Source organism: Saccopteryx leptura, chromosome 2, assembly GCF_036850995.1.
Source record: "Saccopteryx leptura isolate mSacLep1 chromosome 2, mSacLep1_pri_phased_curated, whole genome shotgun sequence".
In the NCBI taxonomy this organism is placed as follows: Eukaryota; Metazoa; Chordata; class Mammalia; order Chiroptera; family Emballonuridae; genus Saccopteryx; species Saccopteryx leptura.
In genome coordinates this window covers 217,667,361-217,685,563 of record NC_089504.1, presented here as the reverse complement: position 1 = coordinate 217,685,563, position 18,203 = coordinate 217,667,361, and the positions used below count along the sequence as shown (strand labels likewise).

Here is an 18,203-nt window from a genome sequence, read left to right as displayed (position 1 = left end):
GTACAATAATAAAAACATTAATTCACTTTTATTAAACTTTATCCTCAGGCCACCTCTCCTCCTAAGGCTAATGCACTTTTCTTTACCCTGTGTGCATGTGTGCATGAACCAGAGGCCCCCATTCAACTGCACCAGACCCCCCAGAGCACAGTCAACCAGCTGTACCCACACCCATCACTCACCACATGGGAGACCTGCACGTTGTCCATCCTGGCATTTGGGGGCCTCTGGGGAAGTGACCAGTGAAGCTCAGGGGTCCCCCAGCCAGCCCTAACTGTACCAAAAGAACCTCAGGATTGGCAGAGATTTGAAGAAAGCCTCCGACATGAAAGGCAGAAGACAATCATAAAAGAAGAACTCAGAAGGAACAGCGACAGTTCAGAGGCAAGGCAGGGGAGGAGATCCCTAAACCCAAACCATGAACTCTCAGAGGAACAGATGAAGGGGGAGCAGAACAGATGAAAAGAAGAGGACTGGAGAACCAGAAAGAACTCAGAAATTAACACCCAATAGTCAAAACTGAAACTTTTTAAAAGTCAAGGAAATCTTTCACTGATTACAACAAAAGGCAAAGAGAGAAGAAATTGAAGGAAAAACTAAGGTAGTTCAGCAGAAGAGGACCAACATCCAACTAGCAGGAATCCCAGAGTGAGGTGAGAGGGTGGGGACTGTCAAGGAACACAGGGGTTTTCCCAGGCTGGCTGAAGCACCCGGCTTTCCAGTGCCTGCCCTACAGGGTGTGTATCACATCAATGAAAATGAAAATTAGTAAGAAAGAAAACAGGGAGGGAAGACAGTATAGCACCTCATCTTCTCACACCCTCATCTCCCACCCCCTGGGGGTGCACCCACATTAAGGCACCTCCACAATATGATTTTGTTTCTTTTGGGTAAAGACCTAGGAGCAGAATTGATAAACTGCGGGGGAGAGATGTGTTAACTTTAAAAGATACTGACAAACAGCTCTCAAGGAAGCCAAACCAAGGAAGCTCATCAGTGCCTGCTATATGTCTATATACCAGCACACTCCCAAACCTATGTACATATGCACACACACATGTGTATACACATACACAAACACATACACACCAATACACACATACATATATACACATGCATACCCACATATACACATATACGTAAATACACAATGGATGTGGACATACACATATATATGCATACATGAATATACACATACATATAATACATATATACATACATAGTCACATACACATATATACATACATCAACTTTGTTAAAAGATAATTATTTTATATATACATATTTTATATACAGACATAAATAATATGTGTACTCATATACATATAGTATATACATATTATATGTAAATAATATATAAAATAGATATAATTATCTTTTAACAAAATTAAAGACTTCATTGTTTAGATCTGTTTTAGACTTACAGATAAATTACACAGAATGACAGAACTTCCATAGACCACCCCCTCTCTCCTGGACTCCCTGCAGCTATGAATGTCACTATTATTAACATTAGTAATGCGGTACTTTGTTATAATTATGAGCTAATATCAATAAATTGTTATAAATAACAGTTTAAATTAACATTTAAATTAAGTTAACATTAACATTGAAATGAATTAAATATTTAAAATATGTAAATGACTTTTTAACAAGCTTCCATTTTTTTTCCACATCTTTAGATCCATTTTTAAAAACTTTCAGTTTCTGTGGAAATACTATTTTTTTGCAGCTGGCTGGTATCTGTATACATTCTGCATGCGCAGAAAGGCAGAAAAGTGTGCGTGAGAAGGTGCAGAGTGCACCCCTACTTGGTAAATATCACAGGGCAGCGCCCGGTGGAGACAGCTGCCGTGCGGTACCAGTTCCCTAAGCTCCGATGCACCCAGCTGCAGAGTTCAAGGACATGTGTCTGCCTCTCATGCCAGAGAATTCTGCATGCCAGCTTGAAGATTTTTTTGGATCTATTACATAAAACCTTTGTTTGCTTTCCTTCAAGATAGTGAAAGACTCATATTGTACTTGAGTACTCAACACCCGGCAAATACATGTTATACACGGTTACTACCAACGTCCTCTGATTTACCACCAACCTGGAGAATCCCTGTCTGTCTTCTGAGTGTCACTCATCTGTTATCACAGAAACCAGACAGAAGGGCCATGCATCTCAGAGATGAGATGATTAACAATCCCCGGTGCACAGTGGACAGCTTGTATGGCTAACTAAAAAGAAATCAATAGGAACATTAAAATAATATATATATATTTTTAATTTGGGATTTTAGTTCTTCAATTTGCAAGGCAAAACAAAAGCCTGTGCAAGCAACTGTCATGATATTTGTATCAGTATTACTTATTAAAAGCAAAATTTAGTGTCAAATATTTTCAAACTCGTATGTACTCTTTCCAACAAACCCTAACTACTTGCAGGGTATTTATGACATGTTTTAAAGCAATAGTTTAAAATATTTTAACCTACAGCCCCAGTGGGTCCATAGTTCCAGGATGGTCTCTTCAATAGTAGTCAGGACAAGCGTCATGGCCCCTCTGTGATGATGTCCTATTCCCTTCCCAGCACAGACAATGGCAGGCCCACCAGGATGAATAGTGCCAGCTGACGGGGGCTCTCCCTAGCAACTCAAATGTACAGGAAGAATGGAGTGCCCCCAAATGGCAACTGGCACAAGAAATTGCAAATGGCCATAGGTCAGAGGTAGGAAGAGAGAGAGAAAGAAATAGCAATTGTGAGAGAGAAATAGTCTAGCTTAGAAAAACCTTACATTTTTCTAAGCTAGACTATTCATGAAGCATCAGATCATGGGCCATGTGCCAACAAATGAAAACCATCACAAAAAGCCTCATTACAAGGGAATTCAGAATATTAAGAGTCAATTTTTAAAAAAGATGAATTCTTCAACCTCTCTGAGAATTCATCTGTTTTCCTTTCCTTGACTACATAGACTCTAATTAACCACATTATATCAATAAAATTTAACTTATTCTTACATTTTTCAGAGTAGACTATTATCTAGTTACAAAGTGACATATCTTAAGTCTAAAATCTCCACAAAGTGATCTGTGCTTATAGGGAAAGTATGAGGAACTAATTTAGCATGCATTCTGGCCAAGCTCCTACTGGCAAAATATTTTTTGCAATACTGGTAATACACATTCTAAAATTAAACATAAACTCATCAGTAAAGTACGGCTTAATGGAAGATTCTTTAAAAATATGATTCATATTTTCCCTGGAAACCTACGAGAGATAAAAGTAAATAAAGATGAAGCCCACATATAAAGCAAAGAGTAGAGCTCAGATGAGAGGAGTATAAATAAAATAAAATTGCACTTAAAAAATTTAGATATAAAATTGCAATAATAGTCATTCAATATAAATATTTCAGAAGACATGTCTATTTATACTCCTTGTACTAATGTTAAACACTCTTTGGCAAAGACAAATTAAATGAATATTGAAGATAAAAATCTATTTGAAAATGCTAACTAAAAATCTTGAACTTGAGGTGTGTAAGATTGTGTGAGTGTGTAGTGTGAATGTATGTATGCATAAAAGTATTTTGTGTATGAGAGAGCATGTGTGTGTGTGATAGGCTGCATAGAAAACATTTTCTTATTTCAATTGATGTTTTCTATGAGAAAAGCCTCCTATGAACAGGGCCCCCATTTGGAAAGCAGAACAAGGCAGACTTTATTATGGGTCATGAGAATCCAGCATGTTCTGCTTGATCTTACTGCTACACACACATTCTTCCCACTTAGAAATGGGGAAATCAAGGGCATTCTGGCTCCTTCTAATGCAATAGAGATATTGAGACCAAGCAGTTAATAGTTTATGACAAAGGACCACAAGCCTCCCCACCCCCCATATCAGTACAAAATTAGGAAAGTTCCTAAGAGTTAATGCTTTAGAAGAATACTGCTAAGTTTTTTCCTTGCTACTGTACCCAAGTGCCCAATGTCTCCCTGATTCCTTACATAATCTGAGACTGCCCCAAATTTATCAACACAAAAGAAGTCTGTCACCTTTTAAGTCACCCCAAATTGTGATAAGATGTGAAAAACAAATGCCTACAAAAGCATCTTAGATTATTGGTAAAACATTTCCATATCTTATATATCCAGAAAAAGATCTTCAATAGCAAAAAGATGTCAAGGAATTTTTCATCTAGGATGAAGCTATTCATTGAATGGGTATCTGAAAGTAAACACACTAGACTGCTAAAGGAAAAAAAAAATCTATTTCTTTCAATGAATTAGAAACAATAACCATAGAAGAAATACACCATTCTCTTAAAAATTCTAAGCCTATCTAAAACCTTCAACTTCTAAAAAATAAAAACTCTTCAATTTCTGACCTTCCATTCTCCCTGTCTTAACAATAAGCAATGCCTGTTCTAAACCTTTCTTAAAAGAACTTCAAATTGAAATATAATTAATTGGAAAAAAAACAAGTGCTTCTACCAAATCTCGCACAACATGTTTACACAGTGGCAGGTGAGAAAAAAGCCAAACTATAAATGCAGCAGCCGAGGGCATCTGCCTGGATTCGGAGCTCATCTGACATCAGGATTGCTATCCTTGGTATGAGATTTTATTGTCTAATGGCATGATGACATTAATGTCACAGTCTTGTCAATTTGGTTCAACCCTAAAAGAAGTTATTAAGGACTTACTAAAGATCAACTGAGGAATTATCTCCTAACCTGTCTGGAACAGTCATACACATATACATACATACATATATCTATACATACACACATCATATACATATACATATACATACACACACACAGAACTATCACCTAATTCCAGATTCAGAAGGAAGTAGCAGTTCATAGCACATTACTATGATTCAAAAACCTTCAAAACTTACAGGTAATAATTGTCGTCATTGAATCCAACCACAGGGGAAGAAAAAAATACATTGCAAGAATACGGCATTTGTCACAAGAGAAAAAAAATAGCAATTGACATACTATCTTCTGGAATCTGTTGTTTCACAAGATCAAAACTTATATTTTTGGAAAACATTTCTGGACAAGAAGGGCAAGCCAGAATGCTGTCTCAAGGGTGTGTCCTGAGCAGGTGCCTTCAGTTCTTCCTGGCCCGACCCTGAGGGCACGCCCTTGTAGGTGATAATAAAGGAGCTCCTTCAGCAGGGGCAGGGGGTACAGGTAGCGTTCCTTTTAGCAAAGCAACCCAAAAGTGAAAGAATGATGATTAATGTGAGCAGTGTTTACAGGCTCTGTCTAGTGAAGCACTCCATTGACATCTACTTAACAGGAAGAGAGATAGTGTGATTTGAGCTGCAGGACCCTGGAAGCCTCATATCCCATCCAGTTATGATGGGACTGGTATGACCGAATTTGTCCCTGCTGGTAGAAGCTCTTCTAAAGAACCAGAAAAGACTAAAAGAAGCCTAGTTTAGTATTAGCTTGTAAAATACACTCAGATTTGATGCTTCGGATGCCGGATGGGTTAAAAAATTAAATTCTCCTGGAAAATTGATCATCAAAGAATTTAAGTTCAAAGTTTAGTATGTGCTCAGCTAGAAAATGAAACTGTATAAATGTACTGTGTTTGTATAAGGACAAGGGATGAAGCTGACTGCATAAACCAGCGTAGTATTAACTGGCATTAAAAAACAGAACCTACAGTGAGCAGCAGGCAGTGTTCCTTTTGCTGTGTTTATTATTAAGCATGTGAGGACTCTGTTTTTGAGCAATGTCCTTTGTACAGGATCTTTTGGGGGCATCGTGCGCTGTCCCATGCACCATGCTTTATTCCTGTATATAGACATGTGCCACCACGATGACTCGACATGTGTGTTCTTTTATTAGGTCAAACCCCACTTAATCATTGTTTTATCTGTCCCATGAACACAAGGATTTCTTTAAAGGTTGTCATCTCACTGATGTTCTGTGAACTTTATCACTAAAGATAATACAACAGGCAATAAAGTCTAGAAAATCTCTAGGTACTGAAGTCATGTTTCATTGAGGTAAAATGATTTGGTATTTCTTCTAGGCTTCAGTCACACATACATAGATCCTTAACTAGATGAACTGCGCACAATAATACCTCAGGGTTTGCAGGCTGTCCTTTAAAGCTGAGTCAGAGAGGAAGAAAGGGCTGGAGAAAATGCTGAAGGACCAGGACTGGCCAAGGAATTAGCTCATGAGTTTACAAAGTGAAAGGTTATTAGACATAAGGCTCTAATCATCTCTTACTATTATTATTTTTTTTATCACAAGCAGAACAAGAAGAAAAACCCTCAATCATCCTACATGCGGGTGTTTTGGGGCAGGGACACTTAGATGATTATGTGGTGTTGTGAAACGTCTTCCACTTGCTGCATTAATAGTAAAATAAATCATGTCGGGGAAGTTAAGCTGTGCTTGTGTTCTTTGCTTGAAACAATGGCACCAAATTGCCACTGAGGGTTGTAAAATTTGAGTTGGTCCCAGGTTGAAGAAAAAGATGCTTTGCTAAGCTGAGTCACTGGAGCCAGAAATGAGCTGTCCCCCAAGTGGAGGTTCTCACAGCACTTAACCCTGCAAACCAGAGGGGCCATGAGCCCCGCAGAGCCAGATGTCTGTGGCTAGTGAATAATGGGTTAAATAGTTTAGGCTTGAAGGCGGGTGTGGGTGGGGTTAAGTGTAGCCAGAGTGAGACAGCCCCCTTATGCCCCCCCCCATGACAGGGCCAGTTAGGAGTTGGCAGTCATTTAAATTATTTGTTGCCTTTTAAGTTAAAAAGGGGAAAACTAGATCTCTGGTTAAAAAAACAAACACACCCAAAAAAACGGTCTTCATACTATTTGGTGTCACATTTAGATGCTGGTTATTTTGGGAATATTCGGATGAATCCAGGTGGGGTGCTCTCAGTCATGAGAAGTAAGACATTGTTTGGCTCAAGAAGGGAGCCAGTCACTCCTCAAAATTCACAATTTCTTTAAAAGTGCTCATACTATTCTCAATGCAAAAGAAAAGAAACCCAATTCCACAAACACAACATTTCCGATTCATTAAGACAATGTTTGATAATGACTGTATCTCATGGGCAGCAGGTTCTCCCTCTTGTTGAGAAACTCCCCGTCATCTCATGGTGAGATGACAGCCACCTCAGGGCTCCCAGGGGGATGAGCTGAGCTAATGTTGGTAGAAGCCCTGCCTGAGCTGTCTCTCTCCTTATCCTAAACTGAGAAGCTGGATGGTTAAGTATGATTTCTTTCAGTGATCTATTTTTACTGCTGCTCACAAGACAGACTCAAGAACTGTAAATCTAGCTGCTCAGACACCTCAGCTTTTAGATTCTAAGGAAGTAGAAAAATCAATGTCCAAGCTACCAAAAAGATACCCAAGAGTGATAGAAAAAATCTTGGCTAGGGATACCACGATAATAAGACTATGAGGCAGAGTAACTTTTTTCACTATGAAATTTTAGGGGAAATTGCCATTGTTCTTTAATTTCACATATGAGCCTAATAGACTGGTACAGGAAAGATACTAGAAAGTTGTATAGATCTCAGACATTGTGCAATGTGTGGGGCGATCACAATTAAAGGTCAAGGTTTCCAAATGTCAAGTGAAGGCTTAGAAATTTCAAGTGATAATTCCAAGTGGATATAAATTCAGGGGTGTGTGTGTGTGTGTGTGTGTGTGTGTGTGTGTGTGTGTGTGTGTGTACTTCAAAGTTTTGGAAGCCAAAGAAGTATGTTTTCCACAACACTTAGGAAAAACATCTTAGCATAGGTTAAAAATAAAAGGAGGCAGTCAACAGAAACACTTGAGGCCAGAAGGGAACGGCAAGAAATATTCAAAGTAATGCAGAACAAGAGCCTACAACCAAGACTACTTTATCCAGCAAGGCTATCGTTTAAAATTGAAGGAAAAATAAAAAGCTTTCCAGACAAAAAAAAAACTCAAAGAATTTACTACAACCAAACCAAGGCTGCAAAAAATGCTAAGGGGCCTGTTGTAAATAGATCAAAGGAGAAAAAGAATATAGCAAAAGAGGAATACAGTTTTAAAGAATAAAATGGCAATAAACAATTACATATCAATAATAACCTTAAATGTAAATGGATTAAATGATCCAATCAAAAGACATAGGGTAGCTGCGTGGATAAGAAAACAGGACCCATACATATGCTGTCTACAAGAGACACACCTTAAAACAAAAGATGCACATAGACTGAAGATAAAAGGATGGAAAAAAATATTTCACGCAAATGGAAATGAAAAAAAAGCTGGGGTAGCAATACTTATATCAGACAAAATGGACTTTAAAACAAAGGCTATAGTAAGAGATAAAGAAGGTCACAACATAATGATAAAGGGAGCAATACAACAGGAAGATATAACCATTATAAATATCTACACACCTAACATAGGAGTACCTAAATATATAAAGCAGACTTTGATGGATTTAAAGGGCGAGATCAATAGCAATACTATAATAGTAGGGGATTTCAATACCCCACTAACATCACTAGATAGATCCTCAAGAAAGAAAATTAACAAAGAAACAGCAGACTTAAAGGACATACTAGATCAAATTGATTTAATAGATATCTTCAGAACCTTTCACCCTAAAGCAGCAGAATATACATTCTTTTCAAGTGCTCATGGTACATTCTCTAGGATAGATCACATGTTGGGGCACAAAAGCAGTCTCAACAAATTTAAGAAGACTGAAATCATACTGAGCACTTTGTCTGATCACAATGGCATGAAACTAGAAATCAACCACAATAGAAAAACTGAAAAATACTCAAACACTTGGAAATTAAATAGCATGTTATTAAATAACAAATGGGTTAACAATGAGATCAAAGAAGAAATTTAAAAATTCCTAGAAATGAACGATAATGAGCATACATCAACTCAAAATTTATGGGACACAGCAAAAGCAGTCCTGAGAGGGAACTTCATAGCATTACAGGCATACCTCAAGAAGCTAGAAAAAGCTCAAATAAGCAACTTGATCCTACATCTAAAAGAACTAGAAAAAAAACAGCAAGTAAAGCCCAGAGCTAGTAGAAGGAAGGAAATAATAAAGATCAGAGCAGAAATAAATGACATAGAGGCTAAAGAAACAATACAGAGGATCAATGAAACCAGGAGCTGGTTCTTTGAAAAGGTAAACAAGATTGATGAACCTTTAACCAGACTCACCAAGAAAAAAAGAGAGAGGAGTCAAATAAATAAAATTAGAAATGAGAGTGGAAAAATAACAACTGACACAACAGAAATACAAAATATTGTTAAGAAAATACTATGAAGAACTGTATGCCAAAAAACTAGACAACCTAGATGAAATGGACAAATTCCTTGAAACATATAATCCTCCAAAAATTAATCTGGAAGAATCAGAAAACCTAAACAGACCAATTACAACAAATGAGATTGAAACAGTTATCAAAAAACTCCCAAAAAAGAAAAGTCCTGGGCCTGATGGCTTCACAAGTGAATTCTACCAAATATTCAAAGAAGAACTAACTCCTATCCTTCTCAAGTTATTTCAAAAAATTCAAGAACAAGGAAAACTTCCAAGCTCCTTTTATGAGGCGAGTATAATTCTGATTCCAAAACCAGGCAAAGACAACACAAAAAAAGAAAATTATAGGCCAATATCCCTGATGAATTTAGATGCTAAAATCCTCAACAAAATATTAGCAAACCAGATCCAGCAATATATGAAAAAAATCATATATCATGATCAAGTGGGATTTATTCTTGGGAGGCAAGGCTGGTACAATATTAGCAAATCAATTAATGTGATTCATCACATAAACAAAAGGAAGGAGAAAAACCATATGATAATTTCAATAGATGCAGAAAAAGCATTTGATACAATCCAGCACCCATTCATGATCAAAACTCTCAGCAAAGTGGGAATACAGGGAATATACCTCAACATGATAAAGGCCATCTATTTGACAAACCCACAGCCAACATCATACTCAATGGGCAAAAATTAAAAGCAATCCCCTTAAGATCAGGAACAAGGCAGGGGTGCCCCCTTTCACCACTCTTATTCAACATAGTTCTGGAAGTCCTAGCCACAGCAATCAGACAAGAAAAAGAAATAAAAGGCATCCAAATTGGAAAAGAAGAAGTAACACTATCATTATTTGCAGATGATATGATATTGTATATAGAAAATCCTAAAGTCTCAGTCAAAAAACTACTAGACCTGATAAATGAATTCAGCAAGGTGGCAGGATATGAAATTAATACTCAGAAATCAGAGGCATTTTTATACACTAACAATGAACTGTCAGAAAGAGAAATTAAGGAAGGAATCCCCTTTACCATTGCAACCAAAAAAATAAAGTACCTAGGAATAAATTTAACCAGGGATTTAAAGACTTGTACTCATAAAATTATAAAACATTGATAAAAGAAATCAGGGAAGATACAAACAAGTGGAAGCATATCCTGTGCTCAGGAATGCTGGTTAGGAAGAATAATCATCATTAAAATGTCTATATTACCCAAAGCAATTTATAAATTCAATGCAATACCAATTAAAATACCAATGACTTACTTCAAAGATATAGAACACATATTCTAAAAATTTATATGGAACCAAAAGAGAACACGAATAGCCTCAGCAATCTTGAAAAGGAAGAATAAAGTGGGAGGTATCACACTTCCAGATATTAAGTTATACTATAAGGCTATTGTACTCAAAACAGCCTGGTACTGGCATAAGAATAGGCATATAGATCAATGAAACAGAACTGAGAACTCAGAAATAAACCCACACTTTTATGGACAACTGATATTTGACAAAGGAGGTAAGAGCATACAATGGAGTAAAGACAGCCTCTTTAACAAATGGTGTTGGGAAAATTGGACAGCTACCTGCAAAAAAATGAAACTAGACCACCAACTTACACCATTCACAAAAATAAACTCAAAATGGATAAAAGACTTAAATGTAAGCCGTAAAACCATAAGCATCTTAGAAGAAAACATAGGCAGTAAAGCTCTCTGACATCTCTTGCAGCAATATATTTGCCAATTTATCTCCACAGGCAAGTGAAATAAAAGACAGGATAAACAAATGGGACTATATCAAACTAAAAAGTTTCTGCACAGCTAAAGACAATAAGAACAGAATTAAAAGACAAACTACACAATGGGAGAATATATTTGACAATACGTCTGATAAGGGGTTAATAACCAAAATTTATAAAGAACTTGTAAAACTCAATACCAGGAAGGCAAAGAATTCAATCAAAAAAATGGGTGAAAGAAATGACTAGACACTTCTCCAAAGAGGACATACAGATGGCCAATAGGCATATGAAAAAATGATCAACATCACAAAACCACAATGAGATATCACCTCACACTAGTCAGAATGGCGCTCATCAACAAAACAACACAGAATAAGTGCTGGCGAGGATGTGGAGAAAAGGGAACCCTCCTGCACTGCTGGTGGGAATGCAGACTGGTGCAGCTACTGTGGAAAACAGTATGGAAATTCCTCAAGAAATTAAAAATCGAACTACCTTTTGACCCAGCTATACCACTTTTAGGAATATACCCTAAGAACACCATAGCACTGTTTGAAAAGAAGAAATGCACCCCCATGTTTATGGCAGCATTGTTCACAATAGCGAAGATCTGGAAACAGCCCAAGTGTCCGTCAGTGGACGAGTGGATTAAAAAGCATTGGTACATATATACTATGGAATACTATTCAGCCATAAGAAATGATGACATCGGATCATTTACAACAACATGGATGGACCTTGATAACATTATACTGAGCGAATAAGTCAATCAGAAAAAACTAAGAACTATATGAATCCATACATAGGTGGGACATAAAAATGAGACTCAGAGACATGGACAAGAGTGTGGGGGTTACAGGGTGGGGGGAGGAGAGGGAGGGGGTTGGGGGAGGGGAGGGGCACAAAGAATACCAGTTAGAAGATGACGGAAGACAATTGGACTTTGGGTGATGGGAATGCAGCATAATCAAATGTCAAAATAACCTAGAGATGTTTTCTCTGAACAGATGTACCCTGATTTATCAATGTCACCCCATTAAAATTAATTTTAAAAAATAAAATAAAAAGAGGCGGGAGTCCTTCCTGTCTATGATGCATCTGAGACAGGCAAACTCTTTACCTTATTCCCCAAAACCATGGCCTCAGATTTCATGTTTTGCTCTTTAGAATACAGTGTGGATAATTCCCACCACCTCTGCACCTGATACTAGTTACATGGAAAACACAAACCACGCTTGAAACAACTTGACCTTAGCTATCAGGCAGTTCCACAATCATTGCCCTGATTGACCTATATACTCTTAGAAGGTAGTAACTGCACTCCTGGGCATGCATCCTACAGAAATGAAAACTTACGTACACAAAAATATTAATACACCAGTGTTCTCAGCAGTTTTTATTCATTACAGCCCCAACTGAAATCAACTCAGAAGTCCTTCCGGGGGTGATGTTAGTTAAACAAATGGTGGGTACACCCACACAATAGGCTCAGCAATATAAAGGGACAACTTGGGTAGATCTCAAGGGTGTTGTGTGCAGTGAAAACAAGCCAATCTTAAAAAAGTGACATACTTAGTAGACTGACTATGGTGGTAGACACACAAAGGACACAGGTGATGAACTTGTACAGCGTTAAACACACACACACACACACACACACACACATGCACGCACACGCAGTCCCTCGAGCTACTATTAACAGAATACCATAGATTGGTTTATATCTTCCAGCAATTTATATCTTTCTAGTTCTGGAGGCTGGAAGTCAAAGATCAAGGTGTTGGCAGCTTTGGTGTCTGGTGAGGGCCCACTGGTTCATAGGTGGTGACTTCTTGCTGTCCTCACATGATGGGAAGGGCGGGGAGCTCCCTGGGGTCTCTGTCATGAGAGCGCTGATACCATTCACAAGGGCCGCATTCATGAGTTACTAAAGGCCCCACCTTTGTGGGTAACACTCAGGAGAGGGGAGAGACTCTGGAGCTCAGGCCACGCTCCAGACGTCGCTCAAGGGGATGAAACAGCTCACCACATGGAACAGGCTGAATTCAGCAAGCATGAACTCCTGGATCTTCCGTCCTCCCTCTTTCCAGGGAGTGTATTGGGCCAGGCTCTCAGTGAAGACACACGGTAGGACTATGTCCCAATGAAGGGACACCTTCCCCTGTGGGTCTCCCTCTTTCTGAAACAACTATGGGAAGCAGACCTGCCAACTGGGAAGGAGCAGGCTGCGTGGCTCCAAGGCAGTGTGGATGGGGGGTGCCGTGCCTCATGTGTTATCCAGGAATGTCAGCTGCCTGTACTTGGGACTGTGAGGCGTAGGGCGGGAAGGCCTCCACTCCACAGGGAGCAGGGCTTGGGTGGGAGGGATGGTTTCCGCCAGCTCTGTCTGGGCAATGCAGGGCATCTTCTGAATAACTGTGTTGACTGCATCACCACACACAAGTACAATCATGTGCCCCTGTCATTGCAAAAGAGGGATCCCTTTGATGTTGATACACTCAAGCCAGACATAAAAGCTGATGAGATGAAGCAGCCAGTCGCCCAGCCATCTCCCCTTCTGTCAGAATTGCTTTTAATGTGTGTGAAAGGACTGTTCAGATGGATGCCTCATGTGGTTGTTAGTGATTGCTATGTGGTCATCTGACTTCACCAAGAAGCACAGGGTGTTTATGATGTGAGTGTATGAGACACTCACCACCCCTACTTCCTGTGGAGTATACTGGAAGGCTGACCATGTGCAGGAACCAGGCAGGCCTGGTGCACCCAAGAAGGTGCTCAGCCGTTGTTGAATGTGAAATGAATGAGCCTTTTACTGGCCATCTTAACTGCTACCCAATGCTACTAAAAATATGACTCACGTGGCTAAGACATTCTCAGAGTTCAGATCCTTAGAAGATTAGATAACATTTCACTTGTTGCACAACTTTAAAATGACCAACCCTAATATACATACATCAGAATATCTAATTTAATAGTTGGTCAATAAGGAATTGTTCCAGACCACTGGCCCAAAGAAATCTCTGGCTACTTTCCCTTCTCTGGCCACTCATCTTGTTTCGTGTCTGTTCTCTTCATCTTAGTTTTGCAAAAAATCCTAAATGTACCTTTTTTGCTGCCTTTTTTTAAAGTTTCTGAGACCTCACAGGACATTTCAAGTATTCCAAACGTTTTACAGGCTCCAGACTGTAGAGAAATCAAAATGTCATTGGCAACAGGAAATATAACTGCTCTCAAAATATCTCTAACACATCAGTTTGAGAACGGGCAGTTTGAGAAAAGGCCAATGATTGGAAAACACAGGTCACAGCACCTTTTATTTGTTGTTAAACAAACTGATGGGACACGAAATATACTCATCTTCTCCAAACAGTCTTAATTCCTTCCAAATTCCAATGGCAAAGTCACTGATGCCACTTCGAGTAGGGAACCCATGAGTTTCCTGCCTTAGGACACTGCAGCTGGACAAAAACCATGTGAAGTCCGTGAATCAGCCTCCCACACCTGGATTCTCCAAAGCAGTTTCCTGTGGGACACAGTGAGGTGGCACCTGGCACAGAGAACACATCCCATGGGACAGCGGAGTCAGAAGCCCAGTCCCTTTCTGCCCACGGAGCTTGGAATTCAAGTCTCTGAACTGGGGTCCAGCTCTGCAGGGTTCCCATCATCTCGTGGCCCAGAACTACACAACAAAATGAATTCTCATGATTTATAACCATGATTGATCCACAGAGCCTGGTGGCCACAAAGGCTTGATCTAACTTCCTCTTAGGATTACAGCTGTGCACCTGGGATCAGTTAAAAAATAAAGTATTTCCATCAGTAAAGTGATAAAGGTGCAGAACAATCTACAGGCACTGACTCTCCACTGAGGAGAACATGGTGCTCTGGTCCCCCAGTTTCTTACATGCACATTCAGAGCAACTGTCTTAACGCAACCAGAACTCATTCTGCCTCAGAGAGTAAGACTCAACCCATTTACAGAACACTCAGAAGTAAACTGCATTTTTTATTTGGAGTTCTCGCTTATTATAACAAGAAGTATTATTATGCATCTGTTCTTTAAATAAACAGTGATAGTACACCAGGCCACACAACCTAAATTAGGCTCTTTAAAAACATTTGATGCATTCTTACTCTAGGCACAAAAACAACTTCTTTAAAAAAATAAAACTGTGATTTAAAAGGCCTTTGTTTCATAGGGAAGAAGAATAAAAGATAAACGCTAGTGTATGTTCAATCATGTTTGGATTATTTTCCTTGGTCATTCGCCCTTTATATTCCACAAATGCAAGAAGAAATTGTCAGTGATTTATAAAAAAGTATCTTAGGAATCCTGGCATTCTGGATGATTCTGTGAATATCTAGACCCCTTATATTTAGAGAATGGAGACAGTATTTTTAGAAAATCTATCACCCCTCGCCCAAGTTACTTTGATGAAAGTATTATGTAAAAAGCAGTTAATTATATATATAAATAACATAAAAATAATTATCATAAATTAAAAAGTCAATCTCCCACACTTTGTTCAAATGAGGGGAGAACTTGGGAGTGTATGACTGAGCCATGTGAGTAATGGGGACTCTGAAGGCCCCTGCCACCTGCTTCCTGGCTGATGGATCTCCTTAGTTCACGAAAGCAGGTATTGCACAAAACAGATTCTAGCCCCATCTTCAAAATCTTGCTATTTGGAACACAGTGAAGTGCTGAGAAAATTCATTTTGAATAATAAATCATTCTTAACCTCTCTGGCAACACACGGTAACTCTGGCCTCACGTCCACACGACTTACTCACATTCAGTATTTCTTCAAGAGGGTCTCCTGCATCATATAGGATCAAGGACAAAAAAAAGGCAAATTCATCATTTCATTCTGCACAGCGTTAAAAAAAAATATGAGGAAAGTAAAAGTCAGAGTTCTTTCTTTTTCCCTGGCTGAGCAGCAGGAGGCTGGCTGTGGGCGTGTTTCGGCCTCGCCCACTGTCTCTGAAGTGGGTACACGTGTGAAAGGCGTGTCCCCAGGAAGCAGAGCTGGTTGGTCCTCAGCCCGTATATTAGGGGCAGTGATGCTTCTACGAGTGGGCTCACCTCTGCTTTCAGGAGTGCCTGGCAGGAAACAGCAGTACCATGGTACTTCACAGAAACCTATGCTTTCCAAATGTACTTAGCGTTTTTACAGAAACCTGGTCTTGAACCACATCAACCTTTGGAATTAAAGTTTAAACAGAAAGGAGCATGAATTTCTTCCCTGTTCTTCAGTTCAGGGAATTTTGGCCGAGCCTCAGACATGATAAATATATCTGATGGCAGGGACTCCACAGCTGAAGGTGGCACCAGCAGGGAGGGCACCAGACGTCCTTGTTGCATACAACTGTGTATCCCTTTGCATTGGGGCAATTGTTAAGAACTGGACATGGACTGTTAGTCCTACAGTGCAAACGACTTCAGCATGTTAAAAAAGCAAACAAAAAAACAACCCAATATAGACGCAAGCAGAGTCTTGAAAACATAATATATGCTTGAAATAAAGTTAAAAATTTTTTTAAATGAACCTGAAAATCAATTCACATATTAAATTACTAAGAGACCTTTATGCCTGAGTCAGCAACCTCACATGACCCCTTGACCGTGATGACCTTGAAGGCCAGAGGAGGGCAGTGGGCTCTTACAACCATCTTCTCACACGTGGTTTTAGCCCAAAGTTGTGAAACAAATTCAACTCAATTCAGATTTCAAAAAAGAGATTCACTGTTATTTTAACTTCTACTTGCTCACTTGCAAAAGATATCCAGAAACAAGGAGAAAGCTGCCTGTCACTGCAGCTTGTTGCCACACGTGAAGACTATGTTTTGATATAGTAACTGAATTCTCAAGGAAAAACAAAACGAACTGCTTATGCTCCCAATAACATAGCACTCGCCTCTTAGGATCCCACTTCTATTTAAGTCCCACTTCGCCTGGTATGTGTCCACAGCCCGACTAGCTGCCTGGCGGAGGCAGTGCCGGCAGCCTGCTCACATCCACCACCAACCTGCCAGGGCTCACGTCCTGAATCAAGCTGGCGGGCCAGAACGGCTGCTGGGGGATTTGGAGATAGTTCTGCAAAAGCTAAGTCAACCTCACTTACATCGCAATGTATGATTCTTTTTTTTCCTTCGTTTGGTATCCAGCAAACCAATCTCAACAATAAACAGAGAACCCTGTCTGAGGTTCCCTCTGAAAAGTCTGCCGCCAGGAGCCTCAGTAGCTGTACATCTGCTGCTGCTGCTCAGCCTGCACCTGGGGCTGCGCCGCCTGTGGCGGGGGCGCCTGTGGCTGTGGCGCCGGCAGCACGTCAGTCTGGGGCACTGCCCGCCATGTGAGCGGGTGCTGCTCACTGAGCTGGTTGCCCAGGGGTGTGATGGAGTTGACCAGTGTGGTCAGATTGATGAAGTGCGCCACTGACTGCGGGTTCGAGGTTTCTGGCTGGGGGTGCATCTGGATGTCGTTCTGGCGGTTGTGCAGCATGGCCGAGCCACTGACAGTGTCAAAGGTCACGGTCAGGATCGAGTTGTCCAGCTGCAGTTGACGTTCTGGGGTGGTGAGGTGTCCAACGGCTACCGGCTGGAGGTTGGTAAACTGAGTCCCAGCAGCAGTAGTGATGGGCGTCACGGTGATGTTGGTCAAGCCAACTGAGCTTGATGGAGTGGTCACATTTGGGTCACCCAGAGTCACCACCACCTGGAAGAGACATAGACAACGTAAGTTAAACAGTTTCTGTAAAATGGGGGACGACAAGAGTTTCCCTTGCCCCGTGTGTGACGTAGGCAGTGTTATCATGCTGAATAATCATATGCCCAAAGGAGACGGGCAAGGTATCTTTGGGTAAAAGACTAAATCAGATTACTTTTGTCCTCAAACAATAACTCTAGTGAAAAAGAGAAACAAGTCACCGACATGATCTTAGAGGTCAATAGGTAGAACTGAGAAACAAATGATTTCACTGGCTGGAAAAAAACAGAGAAAAGTTAAAACAAGAAAGACAGAGTGTATACTCTTCATGGTATGTTCACTCCTCTGAAGCGCCTTGCTGTTGGTCAATGAAAATCTCAGCTAGAAAGCTAAAAGGGCCATGAACAAGTCTGCAGTAGTGACAGCTAATAAGTAACAAAG

The 18,203-nt window shown here is 39.9% G+C and overlaps 1 protein-coding gene across 3 annotated transcripts in view; it reads right to left on the bottom strand.

The window, feature by feature from the left end:
• Positions 1 to 14,403: 14,403 nt before the first annotated feature.
• The window catches only part of PRDM15 (PR/SET domain 15), a 69,903-nt gene continuing 66,103 nt past the window's right edge, over positions 14,404 to 18,203 (bottom strand). For all 3 annotated transcript variants that reach the window (XM_066370130.1, XM_066370132.1, XM_066370131.1), the window contains one exon: positions 14,404 to 17,771. In XM_066370130.1, the coding sequence (XP_066226227.1) occupies positions 17,292 to 17,771 (480 nt within the window). In that variant the 3' untranslated portion in view covers positions 14,404 to 17,291. The remainder of the gene's footprint in view (positions 17,772 to 18,203) is intronic.